This window comes from Typopeltis vanoorti, chromosome 16, assembly GCF_054136105.1.
Source record: "Typopeltis vanoorti isolate ZY-2024b chromosome 16, IOZ_Tvanoo_1.0, whole genome shotgun sequence".
In the NCBI taxonomy this organism is placed as follows: Eukaryota; Metazoa; Arthropoda; class Arachnida; order Uropygi; family Thelyphonidae; genus Typopeltis; species Typopeltis vanoorti.
This window is the reverse complement of record NC_143564.1, coordinates 97,936,130-97,959,699: the sequence shown is the minus strand read 5'-3', so window position 1 is coordinate 97,959,699 and position 23,570 is coordinate 97,936,130. Positions and strand designations below refer to the sequence as shown.

Sequence of the window (23,570 nt, the reverse complement as noted above, 5' to 3'; positions counted from 1 at the left end):
GTGCAGGAAGAGAGCGTGTTCCAAATACTGAGTACTCTGGATGTCAGTAAAGCTGTGGGACTGGATGGTATTTCACCACGAGTTTTGAGAGAATGTGCTAAAAAACTGACAGCTGCTTTGACCTGGTTTTCAATGAAAGTCTGGCTATAGGAAAGGTGCTCAGGGAATGGAAGGAAGGTAAGATAGTGCCATTGCATGAAGTGGGCTCAGTACTGGGACCTATATTGTTTAACCTTTATATCAATGACATTGTCAGTCGATTGCAGGGGGATATTCAGTTGTTTGCAGATGATGTGAAGTTGGGAAGGGTTATTAGTAATAGTGATGTGGTAGCCCTGCAAGAGGATTTGAATAAGCTAGACAGATGGGCAAATGAATGTGGGTGTCGGTTTAATGCAGCAAAATGTAAGGTCTTGAGGTTTGGGACACTGCATACTCAATTGGAGGAGCTATACTGGAGGAAGTAGGGGAGACAAGAGATCTGAGTTTGATAATTGATAGAAACCTGAAATTCAAGGGACATATTGCAAAGGTGGTGAAGGTAACATAGGAGGGGGGATTACTTCAATAATGAGAAGGATGCTGACCTGCAGAGATAAGAATTATCATTCTATTGTATAAGACCCTGATCAGACCACACTTAGACTATTGTTCTCAGATTTGGTCTCCAGAATTTGAAGAGGATAAATTAACTGTGGAAAGGGTACAAAGGCAGATAACAAAGATGGTTTCTGGAGTGTGCAATGTTAGTTATGAGTATTGGCTGAGGGAATGTGGAGTTTGGTGGATTGAAGAAGGAGAGGTGATATGATTGAGACTTTTAAACCGTTGAGAGGTGGTTATAGGGTTGACACTGGGGAGTTCTTTCCCTTGGTGGAACAGCAGGAAGGAGTGATGACAAGGTGCCATCCCTGGAAGTTATGAAAGGAAACTGTGAGCAAGAGGGTGAGGAGTGGTTTCTTTGCATGGAGGGTGGTTTAACCGTGGAATGCATTGCCTGATAGAGTGGTGAGAGCGAGAACGGTCCATGAGTTTTAAGGAGTGGTATGATAGACTTTGTGTTTCCTAGGAAAGACCTCCCACGATGAGTCTTTTGACTTCTTGGAGGCCTAAGTTTGTTTTATTTTATTTTTTATATGATATGATAATATTTATTGATTGCTAAAATTTTTATACATACAATAAACATCTTGTGTGACATTGCACCTTATAATTTTACAGAGTTCAGCACTAAGTGCTGCAATTCCTACATTGGATTTCAATTAAAAATTTTAATAATACTTTTTTGCCTTTAAATTATGCATTCACAACACATGTTCTTCTAATATTAACAGTGAAGATTATACAGAATTTTTTGTATTTTTTATTTTATTTTTATTTTTATTTATTTATTATTATTTTTTTTTTTAAGTTTGAGAAAGAATAGTTATACATACAAATTTCTGCATTTGCTTATAAGTATTATTTGTAGATGAGTGAGGCAAGTTAATCCCACCTACTTCGAAGCTTGGGTTAGCTTTTATGAAGAGAGTGGGATTTAGCCTTCACTATTTGTGTTGTTGCTACTGTTTATGTCTGGGATGTAGGCATTGGATGCTAGTGATTTGTGATGTGTATATTAGTGTTAATGGTTTCTTAACTTTGTTGGTATACAGGGTGTTCGGGATAAATTTGACATATTTATAATTAATTATATTTTTCCGTAAGTTACATGTATTAACACACTTCTCTTCATTTAAAAGTTTGGACCCTTCTTCATTCATATACAAGATGTCAGAAAGGATGGATAGCTGGAACCCACCTGAATCATGGAAGAGAATAACTTGTATCATGATGATTCGTGCCCGCCATCAAAATAAGGATATTACGACTGCTGCCCAATGCTCCCTGAATACAGTAAAAACAATCAGGCATGAACTAGAGACTTGCAATGGTGACTACGAGGATGTAGCAAGAAGAAAGATCCCTAGCAGACGATCTGATTGCGTTCGTACAGCAGAATTCCTCGCAAATCTGCAGGAACAGGTGTTGAAGAACCCTGGCATTGGAATTCGGGCTTTGTTCGTGGAATTGCTAACTGTAGTCAAGCCCTGGATAACAAGGGTAGCCAATGGTAGGCCGTATATATGGCAGCAGGATTCGGCCCCTTGCCACACCTCTGGGAAAAGTCAAAAATAGTTGTCTGAAAATTTCTACGACTTCACCAGTCCAAATGTTTGGCCTCCAAACTCCCCAGACCTTAACCCCATGGATTATTTTGTATGGGGCGCAGTTGAAAAAGACACCAATCGCACTTCCAGTAATACAAAAACCCAGTTAATGGATAAAATTAAAACAGTTTTTGCGGCCCTTCCCAGGGAGACTGTAGCATCAGCTTGTTCGAGGTTCCGAAGCAGAATTGAAGCTGTGATCGATGCTAATGGTGGTTATTTTGAGTAAATCTTGTTGATAGTATTGTAATTAACTCTGCCTGTAATGTTTTTTTGTCAATTCATTAAATTTAATAGATACAAAGAAGATTTTCTTTTTCCTTACGAAACTGTCAAATTTATCCCGAACACCCTGTATTTTCCAGAGTTCGTTTTTTAATGTTCTGTGGTTATCTACGTGTTTTAACTTTCTTGGTAGGTTGTTGAGTTGCGTTGGTATCTGATGTGATCTCACAAATGAACCGTATGAGTTGTTGAAGGGTGTGAGGATGTAGAGAGTTGTTGTAGGTCGTGTTATACGATATGTTTCTCTGTTGTTTCGATAGATGATGTTGAAGTAATTCCTTGTTAATGTCATGTAGTGTTTCAGGTTTTTAATGCTCAGAATTCTGTGTATCGCCATGTGCTTGTCGGATATTGGTTGTTGCATGTAAGGTGTCCTGATCACTGTTGACACGATTTTCCTGTGTATTGTTTCTAATTTTGTTAGGTGGCTGGTTGGTTGATGTATTTGTATAGACTGTTATTCCGTATCTGAGTAGGGATTCGCAGATACCATGATATAGGAGTTTTTTTATGTTGGGTGGAATAATGTCTTTAACTTGGAAGAGTTTTGCTGCGATGATCCGGAGTTTGGTGTGTAGGTATTCTATATGTTTTGTCCATTTAAGGTGGGAATCTATATAGAGACTGAGGTATTTTGCATGTGTTACAGGTTTGATTTCGGAACATTGGCAGGTATTTTTGTTGTTAATGCAGCGGTATGTGTGACAATGTATCGATAGTGATGCAGGGCATATGATTCTTGGGTTGTGTATTATCAACATCTGTGTTTTGGTACCATTGATTAGAATTGCGTTTTGGTGGAAGTATGTTGTGATTTCATTTAGATCTTGTTGTGCTTTGCAGAGAGCTGTGTTAATGTCTGTGTGGACTGCTAGTAGTGCAGTGTCATCTGCGTATTGAAATATTTGACTTCTTATGGATATGTTATGAACATCGTTAATGTATATGTTGAATAGAGTGGGTGATAATATGGCACCTTGAGGTACACCGTGTTTTACTTGTATACTCCGACTGTGACATGTACCTATTTTTGTTACTTGTGTTCTGTTTGAGAGGTAGTTCTTGAACCATGTATGCAGTGTTCTTCTTATACCTATTGAGTATAGTTTGGTGAGTAGTATGTCATGTTCAAGTGTATCAAATGCTTTGGTTAAGTCAAGCAGTATAAGGACAGCATACTTGTTTTTGTCGAGGGCTTTGTTTATTGTGTCGGCAATGTCTTCTAATAAAGTAATGGTGCATTTTGTTTTCTGAAAGCCGTAATGGTTTTGTGAGATGATGTTGTACTTCTGTAAATAGTTCTGTAGTCTGGTGTGTGTTATTTTTTCTAGAATTTTTGAGATGACTGGTAGTGTAGCTATTGGTCTGTAGTTCTGAGTATCGTTTCTTTTGCCATGTTTGTATATTGGCATAATTACTGCAGTTTTTAGTTGTTGTGAAATAATGCCTGTGTCGAATATTATGTTCACGAGTTTCAAAAGTATTGGATTTGTTTGTTCAAAGTGTGTTATAAGGTCTGTGAGTCTTATTTTGTCTATTCCTGGAGGTGCTCTTTGGTTTTAGTTTTAGGAGTGCTTCTTTCAGTTCCTGTTTTGTTATGGGTGGAAAATACATCATTTGTTGTTGTTGACTTTGTGTTGGTAGTTTGTCTTTTTTGAGTTGTGTGATGTTGTTTGTGAAGGCGTGGTTGAATGAGTCTGCTAGTTCCTCTTGGTTTGTGTCCTGACCGAAGCTTTTTGCAATAAAATCTTGTGCTGAAGTTTTCTTTTTTCAGGTTACTAATTCGTTGAGTGTAGCCCATGTTTGCTTAACGTTGTCATTATATTCCATGAATTTTTGGAAGTAGTAGCGTCTTCTTGCCCTACGAATTTTTGTTGTTAGTTTATTTCTTGTGTTTTTGTATAAGGTTTGTAAATGTGTGTTACTGGGTGACTTTTTAAGTTTTTTCCATAGATTTTCTTTTTCAGTAATAGTATTTAGTATGTCGTCATTTATCCATGGATTGTTGTCTGTTTGTCGCCTCGTTTGTGTAGGTTTTGTTGCTTTTTTGTATATTTCTGTGAACTTTAGTTGAAAATTCTCGTATAATGTTACAGGATCGTTTATTTTAAGTAGGGAATTCCAGTCGGTATTTTTTACTTGGTTATCAAAAATGCTCTTTAGTATGATCGAGTTTTGCCGACTTTTGTGGTGGTGGAAGGGGGGGTAGGAAACGTAATAAAACGAAGTTGAGACAAAGTAGTGATCGGCAATTTTTACGCTAATTACTGATGATGTATATGTATGGATGGGAGCCCGTAATAATAATAATAACACAATTGTAATGTTAAAAATAGGACATCATTGTTACTGAAAGAAGACTATCTATGAGAAAGAATGTTTTTCTCATGTTATCTTAAATAGAATTTAGCTTTCATGTAGTTTCTAAATAATTAATTTGTAATTTTTATTATTTTTATTTTTATTATTTTTTTCACCAGAGGTCATGCCAGTAGAATAACCAGTAATCAAATCATTGTTTCTTTAGCTTACTGTGTGTAATTTAACTCAGCTTGTCCTTGTATATTTGTGTATACTCCAGATGATGATCTTAATATGAAGATCTAAACATCGGGAAATTAAAAGATTTATTTATAACACGGTTGTAAAGTCCATAATTTCTAAAATGAAGGACATATAATTTCTTCTTTACAGGCACCTTCTTATTGTGATTTTTTTTTTGCTATAGGTAAACATAGGTGGTCACTATAAATTTTCTTGTGTTCCATTTGTACTGGTTTTTTGGTAATGTATTTATTATTTGTTTTAATTATTATTATTTAGTCTATTATTTATTGCCGGCCTGGTTGGCCGAGTAGTTAGCATATCTGCTCTCCATCCAAAAGGCTGCGGGTTCGAATCCTGCTGTGGGCATGGATGGTTGTGATTGTCTGTGAAAATAATAGTGGTGATAGTGGACAGTAGATAGCGTTGGTGTGGATGTGTGGTGTAGACGGAGAGTTGTAGAGTAGGTACCGCCCTTGATGAGTCTTAGGACTCCCTGGAGGTGTCAAATAATAATAGTGAAAATTATACATTATTATTTTTTTTTGTCTTTGTTTATATTTAATCCTTTCTTTTTTACTTTCTGCATTCAATTTAGGTGATCATTTGTTTAAGTTCTTCAACAAATTGTATATGAATTGGAAAGTATTTGGTAATGTTTCTTGTTGGCAGAAGAATGAAATGGCACTTTTTTTTTGGTCCTAATCACATTGACTCCTTTCTTTTGTATTCTCTGGGAGTATCCACTGATCTTAACAAGAAGCTGGATTACTTGAATCCAGTGGGAATTGTCATAGGAGGTTTCATTTTTCTGAGTTCCAAAAACACTGTTTTTGGACTTTGACTAATTTAGCAGCTAATCAGATGTTTGATGTAGACTGGTTCTGATTAACTGTTACTGAATGCTAGACTATTAAATTAAATTAATATTAAAATAAGGAAATATAGTTGAATATTATGAAAAATTTGTAATAAAATATTCTTATATATATAGTGTAAATTATGTAAAATCCACAAAATATATGTGAAGCTAATATGTGTATTATTAGTTATATAAAATTTTACATAGCTTTTAGAAATAAGATGAAATAAAGTGGTAACTTATACAAGTATTATATTAAAATAATAATTTTATAGGTGGAAGGCTCTGCTTATATTAGTAGTTGGTTGTGGAAATCTCGAAAACCTGACATGCCACTTCCTCTTTGGGAAAAAGAAAGGGGCAAAAATGTATTGGATGGAGGTGCTCCATTTTATAAAACTTACAGAACAAAGGATGGTAAATATATGGCTGTAGGAGCTATTGAACCACAGTTCTATAGTGAGTTACTAAAAGGTAAGCACTTATTTATATTAAATGAACTCTTTACGAGTAGTGTTCTGAAGAATTCATTATTTAGCAGTATATTTTTTATGAAAAATGTCTGCTTGTTGAATAATAAGCTGATATTCATGATTATTAATAACCATTATGATCACATAAAAAAAAAACATTTTATTTAACTAATTTCTTATACAGTTTTTTAAATCATTCTGTAGGAATATGGTAAAAGACTATCAAAGACAAGAACTATCAAACATAAAAAGCAGGCTTAAAACTTATGTCTAAAAACATCAATAGAATGTAACATTAAAAAGCGATAGTGAACATCATGTAGCCTATATTATATGTACTTCGTTGTTCGTTTGGAATATGTATTATCCATTGTAAACTAACTTTGAAATTAAGATGTTTTCTGAAGAAGAATCATAACTGGTTAAGGATGAGACTTTTTTGTTACACTAAGCTGGGGAACCGGATCATCTTTATAGCTTCTTTAAATTTATAATAATTGAATTTGATATATGATATTTTTGTTAGTTTCTGAACTACTTCATGTTTTTTCTCCTTGTATGAAAGGATCTGACTTGTATGCTCTTTTTTTGTGAACATCATTTTGAAGGTTCTTTCATATGAATTTCTTCTGATTTGAGCCATTACCATCTGTCTTACATAATACATACTGTAGAAGTAGAAAATCTTGTATAAACCATGGGATGACTGGATTGATGATATCTTTTTCAGGGTTCTGAATGTCACTTTCAAGTTATGCTGTTAGAGACCACAGGTGTTTTATCTGTACGTTTTTAATGTATAGCACCTTTGTATTTGTTATTTTCCAGACTGTTGGGATTTTTAAAAAAACACTAGGTTTTTTTTTTAAAGCACTTTTTATTGTAACCATTTATTATGGGGACCTCTCAGATTAATCTAAGTGCTTTACCATATGAATATGAGATTGGATGGATATGATTCTGTCTAGCCTGTGTATTATTATCAATTACTGTATAGGCGAATTCTCTACTTATGAACCTTCAAGATACGAATAATTCATGTTTTTTTTTATGTGGTTCCCACCCACAAAAGGGTTATTAGCAAACCTATAGGACATTTATACTGTGGGTGGGTTAAGGAATCCCCCCATTTTTTTTTCGATTTTTTGTAATTTTTATTATTTATCTTTAAGTTTTTTCCATAGATTGCTGTAAAAGGAATTAGAGATGATAAAGGTGAAATGAAAACAGGAGAAAAAGATATCCTTGAAGTATGGAGTAATTACTTTGAAAAACTGCTAAATGAAACAAGCAGTGATGACAGCACAGTGATAAAAAACACTGACCAGGCATGCAGTCAGGAATACATATCCATACTTGAAGTAGAAAAAGCCATCAAAGGCTTGAAATGTGGAAAGGCAGCAGGAGTAGATGATATTCGACCAGAAATGCTGAAGTATGGTGGTATAAGAGTCTTGCAGTGGCTGCACTGCATAGTTCAGAAAGCCTGGACAGAGGGACGAATTCCCGATGATTGGAGTAGAGCTCTCATAGTACCCATATATAAAAAGGGAAATAAAACTGAATGTGAGAATTACAGAGGTATTTCCCTACTGAGTGTTCCTGGCAAGATCTATGCAAGTATACTTGAGAAACTGTTGAGAAGAATTGTGGAAGAAAAGCTTGGTGAAGAACAAGCTGGATTCAGGCCAAATAGAGGCTGTCAGGATCAGATCTTCACTTTACGGCAAATAGTCGAGAAAGCATGGGAATATAACAAAGATCTGTATTTAAGTTTTGTCGATTTGGAAAAGGCATATGACAAGGTGCCAAGAGAGAAGCTATTCAATATGCTGCAGTTATATGGTGTCAATGGGGCATTATATCAAGCAATACTTAGTCTTTATTTGAGTTGTGAGTCAGCAGTTAGAATTGAAGGAAGTACAGGAAGATGGTTTAATGTTAAATGTGGTGTGAGACAAGGATGTACATTATCCCCTCTGTTATTCATTATCTATATGGATCACATTATGAAGGAATGTGGTATTAAACCTGATATCAAAATTGGAGATGTTAATGTCAGCTCTTTGCTTTATGCAGATGATGTTATACTTCTAAATAAATCCGCTACAAGTCTGCAAGATTCTCTGACTAAATTGAATAGCTGTTGTAATAGATATGGTATGAAGGTCAGCAATAAAAAGACAAAGACAATGAAAATAGGCAGAATCATTGAAAATGTCAACTGTGTTGTGAATGGAGAACCTGTGGAACAAGTAAAACATTTCAGCTACTTAGGCACAATTTTTACTGAAGATGGTAAACTAAATATAGAAATAGACAACAGAATCAGCAAAGCTGGTATGGTGGGAAGTCAATTGAATAAATTCATATGGAATAAGAAAGAAATTAGTCGGAACACTAAATTAGCTGTATACAAGACAGTGTTCAAACCAGTTTTAACTTATGGATCTGAGAGCTGGGTCAGAAGTAAAACACTTGACCAAAGACTAGAGACCGCAGATATGAGAGTCCTGAGCAAGATTAGAGGCGTGAACAGATGGCATCAATGGCAATATCATATTAAAAATGAGGATATTAGGAAAGAACTTGACATTGTCAGCATCCAGGAATGCGTTAGCAGAGCTAATCTCAGATGGTATGGTCACTTAAATAGAATGGGAGAGGAAAGATTAGCAAAACAAGTGTTCTCTGCCAGGTTGGCAGGAAAACGACCCAGAGGAAGACCAAGATATAGGTGGATTGATATGGTACAAAGTGCCTTAGACGATAGAAATATAAGATCTGATAATGTTGGAGTCTTGACAAGTAACAGACTGATTTGGAGGAAAATTGAAGATAGGAAGTTAGTAATGATGTAATTTTTTCATATAGTACTGTCATATCCTGTACACCCCCTTGAGGGTAATGGCAGGAATTTGATGATGATGATGATGAGATAGTCTGGAAACCCTGCTCTAGAGACAAAATATGGAACTTTTTCAAGCCACTTCAGGCCTCCAGTAAACAGGGTGGTGGTCTCACATCAGGAGATGAAATTCATCTCTCACCTAAAGAGAATCACAAATCCATGCCCATGGTAGGATTTAAACCCACAACCTGTTGATTGGAGAGCAGGTATGCTAACCATTCTACCAACCAGACTGGTAAATTTATGAGTATTGCACAAACTAATAAATTGTGAATACAAATTCATGTTACAAACACAAAATCTCATGCTTATGAGCATTTTATGATGCACATGGAAAAATGTTCAGTTCTGGTGATTCTATGCCATATTGAATATTCTTCAGTTGCTGATTGTATTCCTCATGTTTGTGCATGTATTTCAGGGGTAATAATAATAATAAAAAAAGAATAGTATACATACTGTTCTATTTTTTATTACTCTTGAAATGTGCAAAACAAACAGATGTTGTGATTGTGCCAAAAAATATTCCCTTGATTTCAGCAGCAGGAACTAAACTGGATATAATATAATTAAGTGATCAGAAAATGCAAATTGCTTGCTTCAACTGGTTGTTTTTATAACATCAGTCATTTTAACAGTTGCAGCAGCTGTAAAAGTCAAACAAAAAAATTGTGATTATATTTGCAGTGCAAGCTGTGTTCAGTCTTATAAAGGATCCCACTTTGATAACTTCAACAGCTATGCCAACAGTAACTAAACAGCTGGTAGGGCCTCCCTAGCTGGACAGTTCAAGAGGTAGGTACCAGGCAATGAGAGATCAGGTTGGGGGTTTTGCAGGTTACTTTATCAAGTAAAAATCTTTAGCTCAGAACCTTTAACTCAGAAATTTTCAGACAAAAATGATGGATTACAAAGGAAAGGAAAAGATGATATTATAGGAAAAGATTTTACCTTCATCCAGGAAAGGATGAAGGTAAAATCTCAGATATTTTATAGGTAACCACATGAATGTAAGGAGTATAAATAAGAAAGGAATTCTGTAGTTATTTGAAAAAAGGAAATATCATTGTTCAATTAATGGAATGCTATTTAACGTTTTGGATTCAGAATTGAAATAGAAAAAAGAAAAACAAGTCTTAGTTTTTTAAGCTGCAAGAACATTTACAGAACATTGGCATGCTACAAATAAATGTACAAAGAAATTTAAAAAAAAAATGAAAAAATGATCAGTATCAATTTTTACTATTTTTGTAAAAATAGTAATATTTTATTACTAAATAGAAGTAAGCAAATAGTAAAAATATTTGGGATACTTGGGAAAAAGAAGAATGAGATGGCATGAGACCAGAACAGGCCACTTGGTCTAAAATTCATGTTAGGAAGAAGAAGAAGACTATTTTTGTATTAAGGTAATTTATTTAAGAAACATATTAAAAAATTAACAATATATATCATGAAAAAAATAAAATCTTTGCAAATATTAGTGTCAACTGTTAATGTGAGAACACTCATAACTGACAAAATACTACAAGAGCTGGAGAAAGCACTGGAAACAGTGAAATGGTCATGTTAGGCATGCTAAAATAAGAGAGGGTAGAATATGAGCAAATATGAGGGTTGTTTGATAAGTTAAACACATTTTTTTGGAAAAAAATCACTGTTATTTCTCACCATAATCTCCATCGAGGTCTACACATTTGGTCCAGCGAGTTTCCAATTTTTTCATCCCATCTAAAAAAGTAGGATTTGTCAAATTGTGCAAAATAGTCATTGACAGCCTTGATGACATCCTTGTTTGAAGAAAATTTTTTTTCCACCCAGCCAAATATTTAAGTTTGGGAACAAGAAGTCACATGGAGCCAAGTCCGGAGAATACGATGGATGTGGAACCAATTCGAACCTCAATTCGTGCAATTTTGCCATTGCAACAGCTGATGTGTGGGACGGTGCATTATCTTGATGAAATATTTATGGATAACTATATTAACTAGTGTAGTACTGTTTACTTCACTAAGAACTTTCTTTATCTTTGTTTTACACTACTGTAGCAATAGTAGTGCAAGATAAGTTTAGCCTGCATCCTATCTCAGAATTAATACACTGTAATCACAAGATTTAATAATTTCGATCTTAGTATGGAATACAACAGGTTTATTGGTCTTTTTTTCATTGAAAGCAACACCATTCTTACTTTGAAATTTATCTACCATTATTAACATAAATAAAATGTTATAAAGTTTATAATTCACAGCAAAACATGAAGAGATGTAAGGAGCAATGACATTATAGACAAACAGTTAATGAAAACTGAACATCGGTTGATTCATGTACGGTAGCATAATGTCACTAAAACCATTGTATGGGTGTTGGTCATAATTGAAAAGTATCTAATGAGTGGATTGTTGTAAGGTGTATACAATATAGGATAATTTATGCCAAACCATACAACAATCTGCTCATAGGATGCAGGAAATAGAATATAGATGAAACACTGAATATAGATCTAAACAGATCTGGCCTAAATTTGAAAGGAAAAAATATTGAATATTTTTTTCCTTTCAGTTTAATATACAGGGATGTTTCATAAAAAACCTGACTGGTTACAAATACTTGTTTGTAAAGCTACTGTAGGGGTAGTAAATAAACAGTGTTTAAAAGTGCAAAGTTTTTATTCTAAGTGTTGCAAATTAAAAGGATACCATATAGGTATCTCTAGTGAGATTACAAATATCAGGCCCATATTCAAAACTTCTCCCAGATCATACACATTCACTGATGTGATAATTTCTTATGTGTTCAAGTTCATTAAGAACTTGAACACGGCATGTTTCTTCAATTTTTTTCATTACTATCTTCATACAATCTTTATGGATTCTCCTGTATTATACAAGAAGTGGTAACCTTTTCTCGAAGAGTGGCCATTTTGCTTAACTCGTAGATTCATTGGAAGGAGACTTTAGTGGGAAATTTGATTACCTCTTTCTACTGTGTGACATTTGATTTATTATTTCAAAAATAACATTAAATCTGTTTAGTGCTATTTTAGAAAGTTAAAATACAATACAGCTGCTTCTTATGCCAAATAGTTGAAATGGATAAAACACATTATCTATGTTTACTCAACCAGAATTTTTGACTGTGTATTGAGGCTGTACTCGGTGCTAATTCAAATGAATAAAATGTTTAGATATAATAGTAGCGTATGTGATGTGGATCTTCTGACATTGCAAGCATTAAATTGGACCGAAATGCCAATTGGAGTTCAAATAGCTGGGTTTTTTAACTCACCTTGAAATTACTGATGTTTTATTTAATTATTTTTTTAACTTTTTTATGTATTTTGTATGTTTTTTATATATATATTTATTATGTCAGTGTGGATTTTTAAGAAACATACTTTAGAATGATCTTTTATTTATAGGGCTTAATTTAAGTGAAGAGAGTTATCCTCAGTGGACTAATTGGAATCTAAATGAGGAGATCTTTACCAAAGTATTTGCTTCAAAATCTCAAACAGAGTGGTGTGAGGTGTTTGATAACGTAGATGGTTGTGTCACTCCAGTGTTGACTTTGGACGAAGCTCCACATCATGCTCATAATTCTGCACGTCAGTCCTTTGTTAAATATGATGATGAATATTTTCCCCGTCCTTCACCACTTCTCTCTTGTAATAATGTTAAAATAAATCTTTGTGAACCATTAGTTGGTGAGCACACGGAAATGATTTTAAAAGAAATAGGATATAATGAGCAAGACATTCAGAAACTTTTAAAAAATGGAGTAATAGAAATTCAGAGTCAACGATCAAAATTGTGAAAATATATGGTTTAATCCAATAACTAAAATTCAATAGAATCTAGTTGCTAATAACTATTGGGTATTAACTAGTAAGTTAAACACATATATTCGTTATGTGAAGCATATTCATTTGAATTACTACTAACAGCAGCATGATATATTTCTAACAGGGCAGCATAACCACTACTTCCATCTATATTTTTGTAGATATCCATGTGATGTGATGTGATCATAGCATGTTGGGCCCCATCATGCTGGAAGATGCATCCTTGTGGTATTCAAAGGATTGCATAATTTTGTAAGATATTCAGGTACATTACACCTGTTTCTGTGTCCAGTCACAGAATCTGAAGTCTGAATACATCATGCATTCAGTTTGAGAGTCAGAATATTGTTCTATTACACTGTGTGACTTTTCATTTACATGCAATCCTTTGAAAACCATCCTTGTGGTATTCAAAGGATTGCATAATTTTGTAAGATATTCAGGTACATTACACCTGTTTCTGTGTCCAGTCACAGAATCTGAAGTCTGAATACATCATGCATTCAGTTTGAGAGTCAGAATATTGTTCTATTACACTGTGTGACTTTTCATTTACATGCAATCCTTTGAAAACCATCCTTGTGGTATTCAAAGGATTGCATAATTTTGTAAGATATTCAGGTACATTACACCTGTTTCTGTGTCCAGTCACAGAATCTGAAGTCTGAATACATCATGCATTCAGTTTGAGTGTCACAATATTGTTCTATTACACTGTGTGACTTTTCATTTCTCCTGGCCAACAGTTATGTCAAAAATATAAAAGGTGATCTCATCAGAGAAGACACCATGGTCAAGAAATATGTTTTCATCTTCTACCCACAATGATATTTGTGGTGCATGCATGTTTTGATAAAGCTCATCATTCATTTATAATTTCTGCACTAACTGAATGTTGTAACCTTGAAGTTGCAGTCTTTGTGCAACATTATGGGCAGTATACCATGGAATATGCAGTTTGTGACTGGAATTATGGGAGCTGTGCCATACTGTTTCAAGTTGATTTACATCCAGTGCCTGGTTACCTTCAACAGAGAACCAATTTACAACTGTTTGTCATTGCACTATGCTATTATTAATCATATTTGTCTGGAATTTCTTTACATAAAAACTGTAAACATGAATTCATCATCAAATTTCTGATATGTATCCTCGGGGGGGGGGGGGTTATATATGATACAAAAAATTTATATTATTACTAACCTCCTATTGATAGCTTTCCTCCAAGTTAATCTGCTATCTGTGAAAACTCCAATATTATCATATGTTATATTTCTGCCTTCCAAGGCACCAAGATTAGGTAGATTACCATATCAATCCACCTAGATCTTGATCTTCCTGTGGGTCTTTTTCCTGACAAAAATTCTTTTACTAACATTTCCTCTCCAATTCTAAGTGACCATGTCACCTGAGATTAGCTATGCTCACACATTCATGAATGCTAACTTCATTTTTAATATGATATTGTTTGTTCATGCCATGCGTTCACTTACTGATCCTTCTTAGAACTCTCATATCTATAGTCTCCAGTCTTTTATTTCCAACCCAGCTTTCATATCAATTAAAATTGCTTACTAAAGAAAAAGCCAAAACGCTTCATTTCAGCGATGTAAAATTACATAGGCAAAGTGGATATTAAATCCAACATTATTTCAAAGCTGAATGCTTGTAAATATGAAAGTTTCATAAGTTGGCCTGAGAGCTTACGAGAATATAATCCTCTGCATCCCCAAGCTGCTTTAGTGTGGACTACTTAAAAGATACGAGCACTGGTGAAGCATCCATATATTTGCTTTTATTAGTCCATCTAATAAAGGTTTCACTGGCCTGACAGCTGTTTAGAACTGGTTCTCTTCAGAGACCAGGCAGAAGCCCTAAGAGAGCAAAATCTCTTGTTCAGTACTAACGAAATTGAAATGTCAGAGAAATGTATTTTTCATAAATGAACTCTCGGTCGGTGCATAAAAGTAATTATGCACCGGCTTCATTTTGGCTGTGTAAAATGTTTTCACTGTCTTTTTCTTGCTTGATTTTCTTAGTAAATTTATTACAGCAGTTACTCAATTTAGGCAGGGAATCTTGCAGATTTGTACTGAATTTAATTTAGAGATTAACAGCTCCAGTTTGGATGTCAGGTTTAATGCCACTTTTCTTCATAATATGAAAAAAAGTGGCATTCTCATAAGCTCTCAGATCAACTTACGAAACTTTCATAGTCTCTACAAACATTCTGCTTTGAAATAATGTTGGATTTAATATCCACTTTGTCTACTTAATGCTAAAATTGGTTTGAACACTGTCTTACCTACAGCTAATTTAGTGGTCAAGGACTTTGTAGCTCAGTGGAAGCACCGTTTGCATCCTCTGCAGTAGGTTACCCAAAGAATGACTTTAAGTTTGATTCTGGTCACTGACTAGAGGGAACTTTTTCTAAGCCATTTTTAAACCAGTTCCTGAGTTAGTTGATCTCTGGAATAGGCACGCAGGATTTTTTTGTCCCAAAAGTGACTGTAGAAGCCACACTATTTCAGACAATAAGTGTTACAGTGAAGTACTATGAGATGCAGCACTTGTCAGCCATCTCTTCATCGGATTCTGCTTATAATTAGTGATAGTCTTGGGCCAGCTATCTCTTATTGACTACCAGTGGAGGTTTTAACTGTCCCTCTATCTCCAAAAGTTAGTGCTAAAATGGCCTTGCCTACTCCCTATATGAAAATAAAAAGCATTAGCTGATTTTTTAATTTTGGTTTAGTGTTTAGACTAATTTCTCTTATTCCATATAAATATATTCAGTTGGCATTGTATGTACCAGCTTTGCTAATTGTGTGGTCTATTTCCAGATTTAATGTGCCATCTTTACTAAAAAATTATGGTTAAAGAGAAAAATGGTGTACTCGTTCTTCATTCAGGATGAAGTTAATTTTAGTTTCTACCTGTTGTTTTCATCATCTTTTTATTGCTGATTTTCATAGCAAATTTATTCCCTGCAGACTTGTACTGAATTTATTCAGGAGTATAACATGATCCACAAAAATAAACAGAAGAGATTTTTAACAGCTCTAGTTTTGATATCTGGTTTGTCTTTTTTCTTCGTATGATCCATATACAAGTATAACTGGCAATAATGTTCACTCTTGTCTCACAACTGAATTAACATCAAACCATATTCTTGTACCTCTTTCGTTTCTAACTGCTGATTTACAACCTCAAATATAGACTGTGTTCTCAATATAATGTCTCATTTACTCCACCTGTAGTGTTTTGAAAGCTTTTCACTGGGAATTTTGTCGTGTCTTTTTTTAAGATCTACTAACTTTAGATCTTCAAAAAGATTCTTTTGTATTTTTGTATATTGGAATAGAACATATCCTTGTTCTATTCCAATGATTTCCATGACAACTATTTATTCCAATGACAACTATTTATCTTAAAGTGAGAATCTGATTCTGATAACCTGTATTTGGCCTGAACCCAGCTGATCTCCAAGCTTCCCTTCAATTTCTTTTAACCTTTTCTCAAATATACTTGTATAAATCTTACCTGGAACATCTGTAATTCTCACATTTAGTTCTCTTTCTTTATAGATACATATATACTATGAGAGCTCTACTCCAATCATCTGGAATTAATCTCTACCCTTCAGATCTCATGTGGTGAAGACACTAGAAAACTTTTATTTTTGTATATTTGAGCATTTCTAGTTGAATATTGTTAACTCTATTTGCCTTTCCAAATTTCAAGTTTTTGATGGGGTTTTTCACTACCTCAAGTGTTGATTATGTTTACCTAATTGCATTCCTGTTGAATATTTTCTACCACTGCTTGTTTCATTTAACAATTTTTCAAAGTAAGAATATCTTTGTGTTCTTACCAAAATCTTCCTATGAGTTTTGTTAGCTAGTTTTACAGAGTGCTTTACTTTTTTTATTATTATTAGCTATGCTCCTTTCTCCACATTTTCCCAAAATATTTCTATATGTCTGGTAGTCATTTAGAACTCCGACAAGGACAAACTTTTTCTTTGTGTCAGATGCCTTCCCTAATGCCTAGAAAAATCCCTCCACTTCTTCCCTAATGGAACTGTCTGTGGGTCTATAGGCACAAATAAGTCTCATTGTCCAGTTCTCCATTTATGATATGTATGTTCTCTGCATTCCTTTAAAGGTTATATGAAGGTCTCCTCCAAATTATCCAGCTTTGGCCCTTAGGTACCTCAAAACTTGAATTCAATAAGCTAAGAACACTGCACTATGAGTGCCATCATATTTGATGGCACTCATAGTGCAGTGCAGAATTTTTGACACATAGGACCACCTATTCTGTCAACTGCTATATTTATGAATTTTTTTTTTTTTGCCATTTATGAGTAAAAATATATCATTTTGTTATTTGTAGTAATTCTGCCACGTATACTGAATATCATTTATGAACACAGCAAAACCATTCTGGCTAAGTATATATATGTTGAAAGATTTAATATCAATCTCAGAAGTGTTGCTTTTAATTCTGAGAAGGTGTAGTTTAAGATAAAATTTTTCCAGCCAATTTTTGTTTACTAATAAGAAAAAACTAATAATTTATAATCATGGCCAATTTGTTTAAAATAATTATTCTTTGCAATTAATTAGCTCATAATTAAAGCTAAAATGTGATATACACAAATTAACGTTAATTTTAGTTAAAGTAATTTTAGTAAATAGTTAATTTGGTAATACTGTTGTTAATAGTAATGAGGGCTGCTACTGTATAGTGGCTACAGCACTTACAGCTACTATTTTTACTTTATGTAAATGTCTCTTAATGGATGTTATTTTTCTTGCTTTGTGCTAAATTTATATTTCAGCCATGACTGATCTACTAAACTACTGTTTTTAGAAACTGTGGTGTAATCTTAAATGAAGCATCTCCATGTACATTTGGAAGAATAGCATGTCCTTTGGTTGAAATGACCTGGACTTGAATCTCTTCTAGGATGTGAAGGGCATTTTCGTTCAAAACAAATCAGCTGAAGAATTGATAGACATAATATACTGAACTCATGGCCTTAGCTGCCTTTGTATAATCCTAAACAACAAAAGCAATGTAAAGAAGTAAGGAAAATGCTCTAAATCAATATCCTCTTCTTACTTTCCTCAAATCATTGGGTATGTTGCATCCCATTAACAGCCATTCCAAATGATGTTATTATTTTTGGTCATTCATATATACCTATTGAAGATATACATTCACAACATATGTGAATAAATCTACAGGACACAACACTCACTTGGACTTCACATGCTTTCTAACCACACTCTTAGTCAGCTCCCCATAAACTGCAAAATCTCACTTATATCTATCCTGTAAGATCTCCTTATATTAACATATAAGATCTTGTCTCCATCTATTCTTCCAGCTTTGAAGACCACATTCACAATCTCTCCTATATGTGCTATTCCACCAGCTATCATCTTGTTTTATTCTAGTTGAATCTTTTCAACTGTCTTCTCATTTCCTTAAAACTCAGGTGACCATACCTGCACACATTATCAGTGGATGTAATTGCTAAATATGTGTAAATATATCACAATCTTATATGAAACAAAAACCAGCTGAACCTAGTGGCCAAATAATCACAAGCTGTGTGTGTTTTGCTATTAGTATGAAGATATTTTGTATCACTTATGTAGTGATACAAAAAATCATCCACCAATAGTACTTTTTCAGATAATAAGCATGCAGGTTGAAAAATCTGAGTTTCAAGGAGGGGAAAAACCTGCTACTTCTGTTTGAGATCGGCTAAATGGGCAGATTGTTGAATCTGTGGTTATGCAAATGAGCTAAACAAATTTCAAAAACAAATGCTGAAGTTCATGGCTGCAAATGATTAATATTTTGTTGTATAAACATAGGTTCAATAACTGTTTTCTGTTTTTAATCTAATACATCAACTTAAGTGGTATTAAAAAAAAAACGTTTAGCCACCTGTAACTATACAAATAAAACCAAATTTCCAGTCAACATAGAATTAATTTCATTATTTCATAGGATGATGAGTATTTATAAGTAAACAAAAATAATTATGTATTATTTGAAAGCTTTACTTTTGTTTACATCTTGTAAATGTTATTTAAGATCTAATTGACATATGCTACTCATTTTAGCATTCAGGTTCCAAATAAAATGTGTCTATTTTGTAACTTCATAAGATAAAAATAACTTTTCAGAACAATAAAATTTAAATATAGAATATGCACTGATTTGATTGAAAGGATGAGATGATAAATTATTTTAGTCTTTAGACTGAGACTAGTATATTATGTATGTTAATTTCATACTTTTCTTCTTCTTTTTAGATAGTTTAGATATCTTTGTTTCTGGTATAGAAAAATCCTGCCACTTTCAATGACTGGAGAATAACACTTAAGTTGAATACCTAAATTTATAAAGAGAAAAAGCATTGTTTTTCATAACAAGGATTTCTTTAATGAACTGTGTGATCACCATGAAGCTTTTCATTTCAAAGTAAAATCTTTTGTTTGACATTTTAATTCTGTTAGGTTTGTAGCAAGTTTTTTTTTTTTTTTTTTTGCTGGTATTCATTAAGATATTTAACTCACAAGCTTTTTATTTGCTTATGCTTGGATAAAATATGGATGAAAACAATAACATACTTTCTTGTCAAGTATAATACATAACTGCTAGATTTATTTAGCTCATTTATTGATTTATAAACTGGCCAGGGTTGATTGGAAGGCAAGCCACTTCTTGTGTTCACAAAAAGATAAGTTCGTTCAAATTTTTTTTTTTTTTTTTCATCTACTAATGTCTGTTGTATCAACTGTCTGAAAAATGCACAGGTTTTCATAAGGAGCAAGATGTGTGCTTTCCATTGGACTGTGGCTACTGTCAGGTAATATTGGCAAGTAGCACTCATTACTTCTATAGTCATTGCATGGGCATATTATATTTATTTTGTGTGTGGGTGGGAGAGAGAGAAGTCCTGACCATGCAAGCATATATGAGCATAAGAAGAGGAACTAGGTAAAACAAGAGTTAACTTTATGAAAATGTCCATATAATTTATATATAAACACACAGAAAATTCCATCTTGTGGTTAGTTTTTTTTTTTCTTTTATTTATTTGCTCACTATTTTTTTTTTTTTGACATAAAATACCATTCAACTCAGTAAAAATAAAAAAAAAAAGAAATGAGTTGCTCATATTACAAGTCTTTTTGCTAGTTATTAAAAGTGCTGATAAAACTTATTATTGCAGACTCATCTTGGGAAGTTCATTCAACTGACATATTTTCATACTGAATCTTAAAATCTTTAACAACATATTCTGGTAATGTGTTCCATTCACTGACAATTCCCCATGTAAAAATTCTACTCCTTGCACCACTCAACTTCCAGGGATGACCTCTGGTTTTTCCCCTCTTGCCTTCTCCTCTTTTTTATAATCTAATCTGGATTAATCCAATGAAATCTTAAATGTCTCTATCATGTTACCTCTTTTTTTTTCCTATCTATCAAACTGCAATCAAACATTTTTTCAACCTTTCTTCATAGCCAGTAGTCCAAAGTCCTGATATTGTCATAGTCATCTCTGGACCTTCTCCAATGTCTCCAGGTGACCAGATTTGAGCACAGCAGTCAAAGTGTGGTCTGACCAGTGCTTTATACACACTGCCACAACCACTTCCTTATCCCTACATGTTAAAGTACTTATTATTATAGCAGCACTATGATGTGCAACACTACCAATATACCCTCTAAACTTCGGTCTACTGTCAACCATCTATATAATACACAGTCTTATATTTCTGCACCCCCAAATTCAACACCTTGCACTTGTTGATATTAAAACTACAGCCCCACTCCTTTGTCCAAGTAAAAAGTCTGTTCAAATTATCCTGACAGAAATTAACATCAGCAGTGCTACTTATAATTCTCCCCAACTTTGCATCATCAGCAAAAGACTGAAGATTCCCAGTCAGTTCACATGATATATCGTTTACAAACAAGTTAAACAACAGGGGCCCCAAGAACAGAACCCTGGGGCATGCACTCTCCTTTTCTGAGAGACACAGCTCCATCATACACAACCTGCTAGTATTGTTCAGAGAGCCAATCCATCTAACCCGTATACTGTTTTTGTGGTCACCTGGGTTTTAAGGAAATGAAGACAGTTGAAAAGATTCAACTAGAATAAAACAAGATGATGGCTGGTGGAATAGCACATATAGGAGATTGTGAATGTGGTCTTCAAAGCAGATTGTATGCAACTTATCATGTGATAATCTATCAAAGACTTTTGCAAAGTCCCAGAATATCACTGTATATGATTCTCGCTTATCTAACTCATTCATTACCCTATCATAAAATGCAAGTAAATTGCTAAAATGGGACTTACCCTTTACAAATCCATGCTGACCATCACACAAAAAATACTATGTCCATCATCCCAATCCCTCCAACTCCTTGACCACAATCAGTTATACAAAAATAGTACCACTCCACAAGCATGGAGTGGTGCTATTTTCCATTCTTTCTACTCCTTAGGAACCCTACCTGCTGCAAGACTTTCATTAAATAACCAGGTCAATGGCATAGCAACTGTGGTGCACATTCCTTAAGAATACTTTGCAACATGTCACCCATTCCCACAGCCTTATTAACATCTAACCCAACAAACAACTCTAATTCTTTCACTTCCAATTCTAATACTTGCCTCCCTTCTATACAGGGTGTTCGGGATAAATTTGACAGTTTCGTAAGGAAAAAGAAAATCTTCTTTGTATCTATTAAATTTAATGAATTGACAAAAAAACATTACAGGCAGAGTTAATTACAATACTATCAACAAGATTTACTCAAAATAACCACCATTAGCATCGATCACAGCTTCAATTCTGCTTCGGAACCTCGAACAAGCTGATGCTACAGTCTCCCTGGGAAGGGCCGCAAAAACTGTTTTAATTTTATCCATTAACTGGGCTTTTGTATTACTGGAAGTGCGATTGGTGTCTTTTTCAACTGCGCCCCATACAAAATAATCCATGGGGTTAAGGTCTGGGGAGTTTGGAGGCCAAACATTTGGACTGGTGAAGTCGTAGAAATTTTCAGACAACCATTTTTGACTTTTCCCAGAGGTGTGGCAAGGGGCCGAATCCTGCTGCCATACATACGGCCTACCATTGGCTACCCTTGTTATCCAGGGCTTGACTACAGTTAGCAACTCCACGAACAAAGCCCGAATTCCAATGCCAGGGTTCTTCAACACCTGTTCCTGCAGATTTGCGAGGAATTCTGCTGTACGAACGCAATCAGATCGTCTGCTAGGGATCTTTCTTCTTGCTACATCCTCGTAGTCACCATTGCAAGTCTCTAGTTCATGCCTGATTGTTTTTACTGTATTCAGGGAGCATTGGGCAGCAGTCGTAATATCCTTATTTTGATGGCGGGCACGAATCATCATGATACAAGTTATTCTCTTCCATGATTCAGGTGGGTTCCAGCTATCCATCCTTTCTGACATCTTGTATATGAATGAAGAAGGGTCCAAACTTTTAAATGAAGAGAAGTGTGTGTTAATACATGTAACTTATGGAAAAATATAATTAATTATAAATATGTCAAATTTATCCCGAACACCCTGTATATGTTAGCATTGACATTTTCCATATGTACAATTCGTTATACATATATCTTCATTCTATATCTTTGTTCACATATTTTGGATGATTATTTTATTAACTTAATTTAAATGCATATCTTATTCTTAAAATACATACATTGCTTATGTTTTTATTTACATTTATATATGCATATATTTTGGTAGTATCTCTATATCTCATGCAGATTTTTTTTTGTAGGCACTCTTATTTTTACAAAAATGAATACCATATTGCTTTAACATTATATTGTTTGCTTAACTTAAGAGGTAAATCTGTAATTTCTTATATACAAAAGTTTTCTGAATTGCAGAATTAGTTACAGGTCTATAAATGGATAACATATCCTATTAACATTTTGGGTTATTTTCATGTTATGAACTTATGTTATCTGCATTTCTTACAATTGACATTTCTACCGTCCTTGTGTCTGTATATACAAGAACATATACATATTTGTGGTAATATATCTTAATCTACATATTTATTACTAGAATAGTATTGACTTATCTTAAGGAGTAATTTGCTATTTACATTTCCAATTTTTTTTTTCCCTTACACAATTAGATATACATATATAACATTCTTATCCCTTATATATAGGCGTACCTATATATTATTATTAATATTTTTATTATTTTTTTAAAACTTTTATTTATTTATTTATTTTTAATTAGTTTTTTTTTTAAATTAAAATTATTTTTTTTTATTAGATTTGATATCTTGTTGTCATTATTTCATTATTCCTCTCATTGTGGCGAATGGGCCTACGTTAACAG

The 23,570-nt window shown here is 33.8% G+C and overlaps 1 protein-coding gene across 1 annotated transcript in view; it reads left to right on the top strand.

Moving 5' to 3' along the window:
* Amacr (Alpha-methylacyl-CoA racemase) overlaps window positions 1-19,361 on the top strand; it is a 125,584-nt gene extending 106,223 nt beyond the window's left edge. The window contains exons 5-6 of the mRNA XM_090406183.1: window positions 6,177-6,375; window positions 12,707-19,361. Coding sequence (XP_090262309.1) covers window positions 6,177-6,375; window positions 12,707-13,101 — 594 coding nt within the window. The 3' untranslated portion in view covers window positions 13,102-19,361. The remainder of the gene's footprint in view (window positions 1-6,176; window positions 6,376-12,706) is intronic.
* Window positions 19,362-23,570: the final 4,209 nt, after the last annotated feature.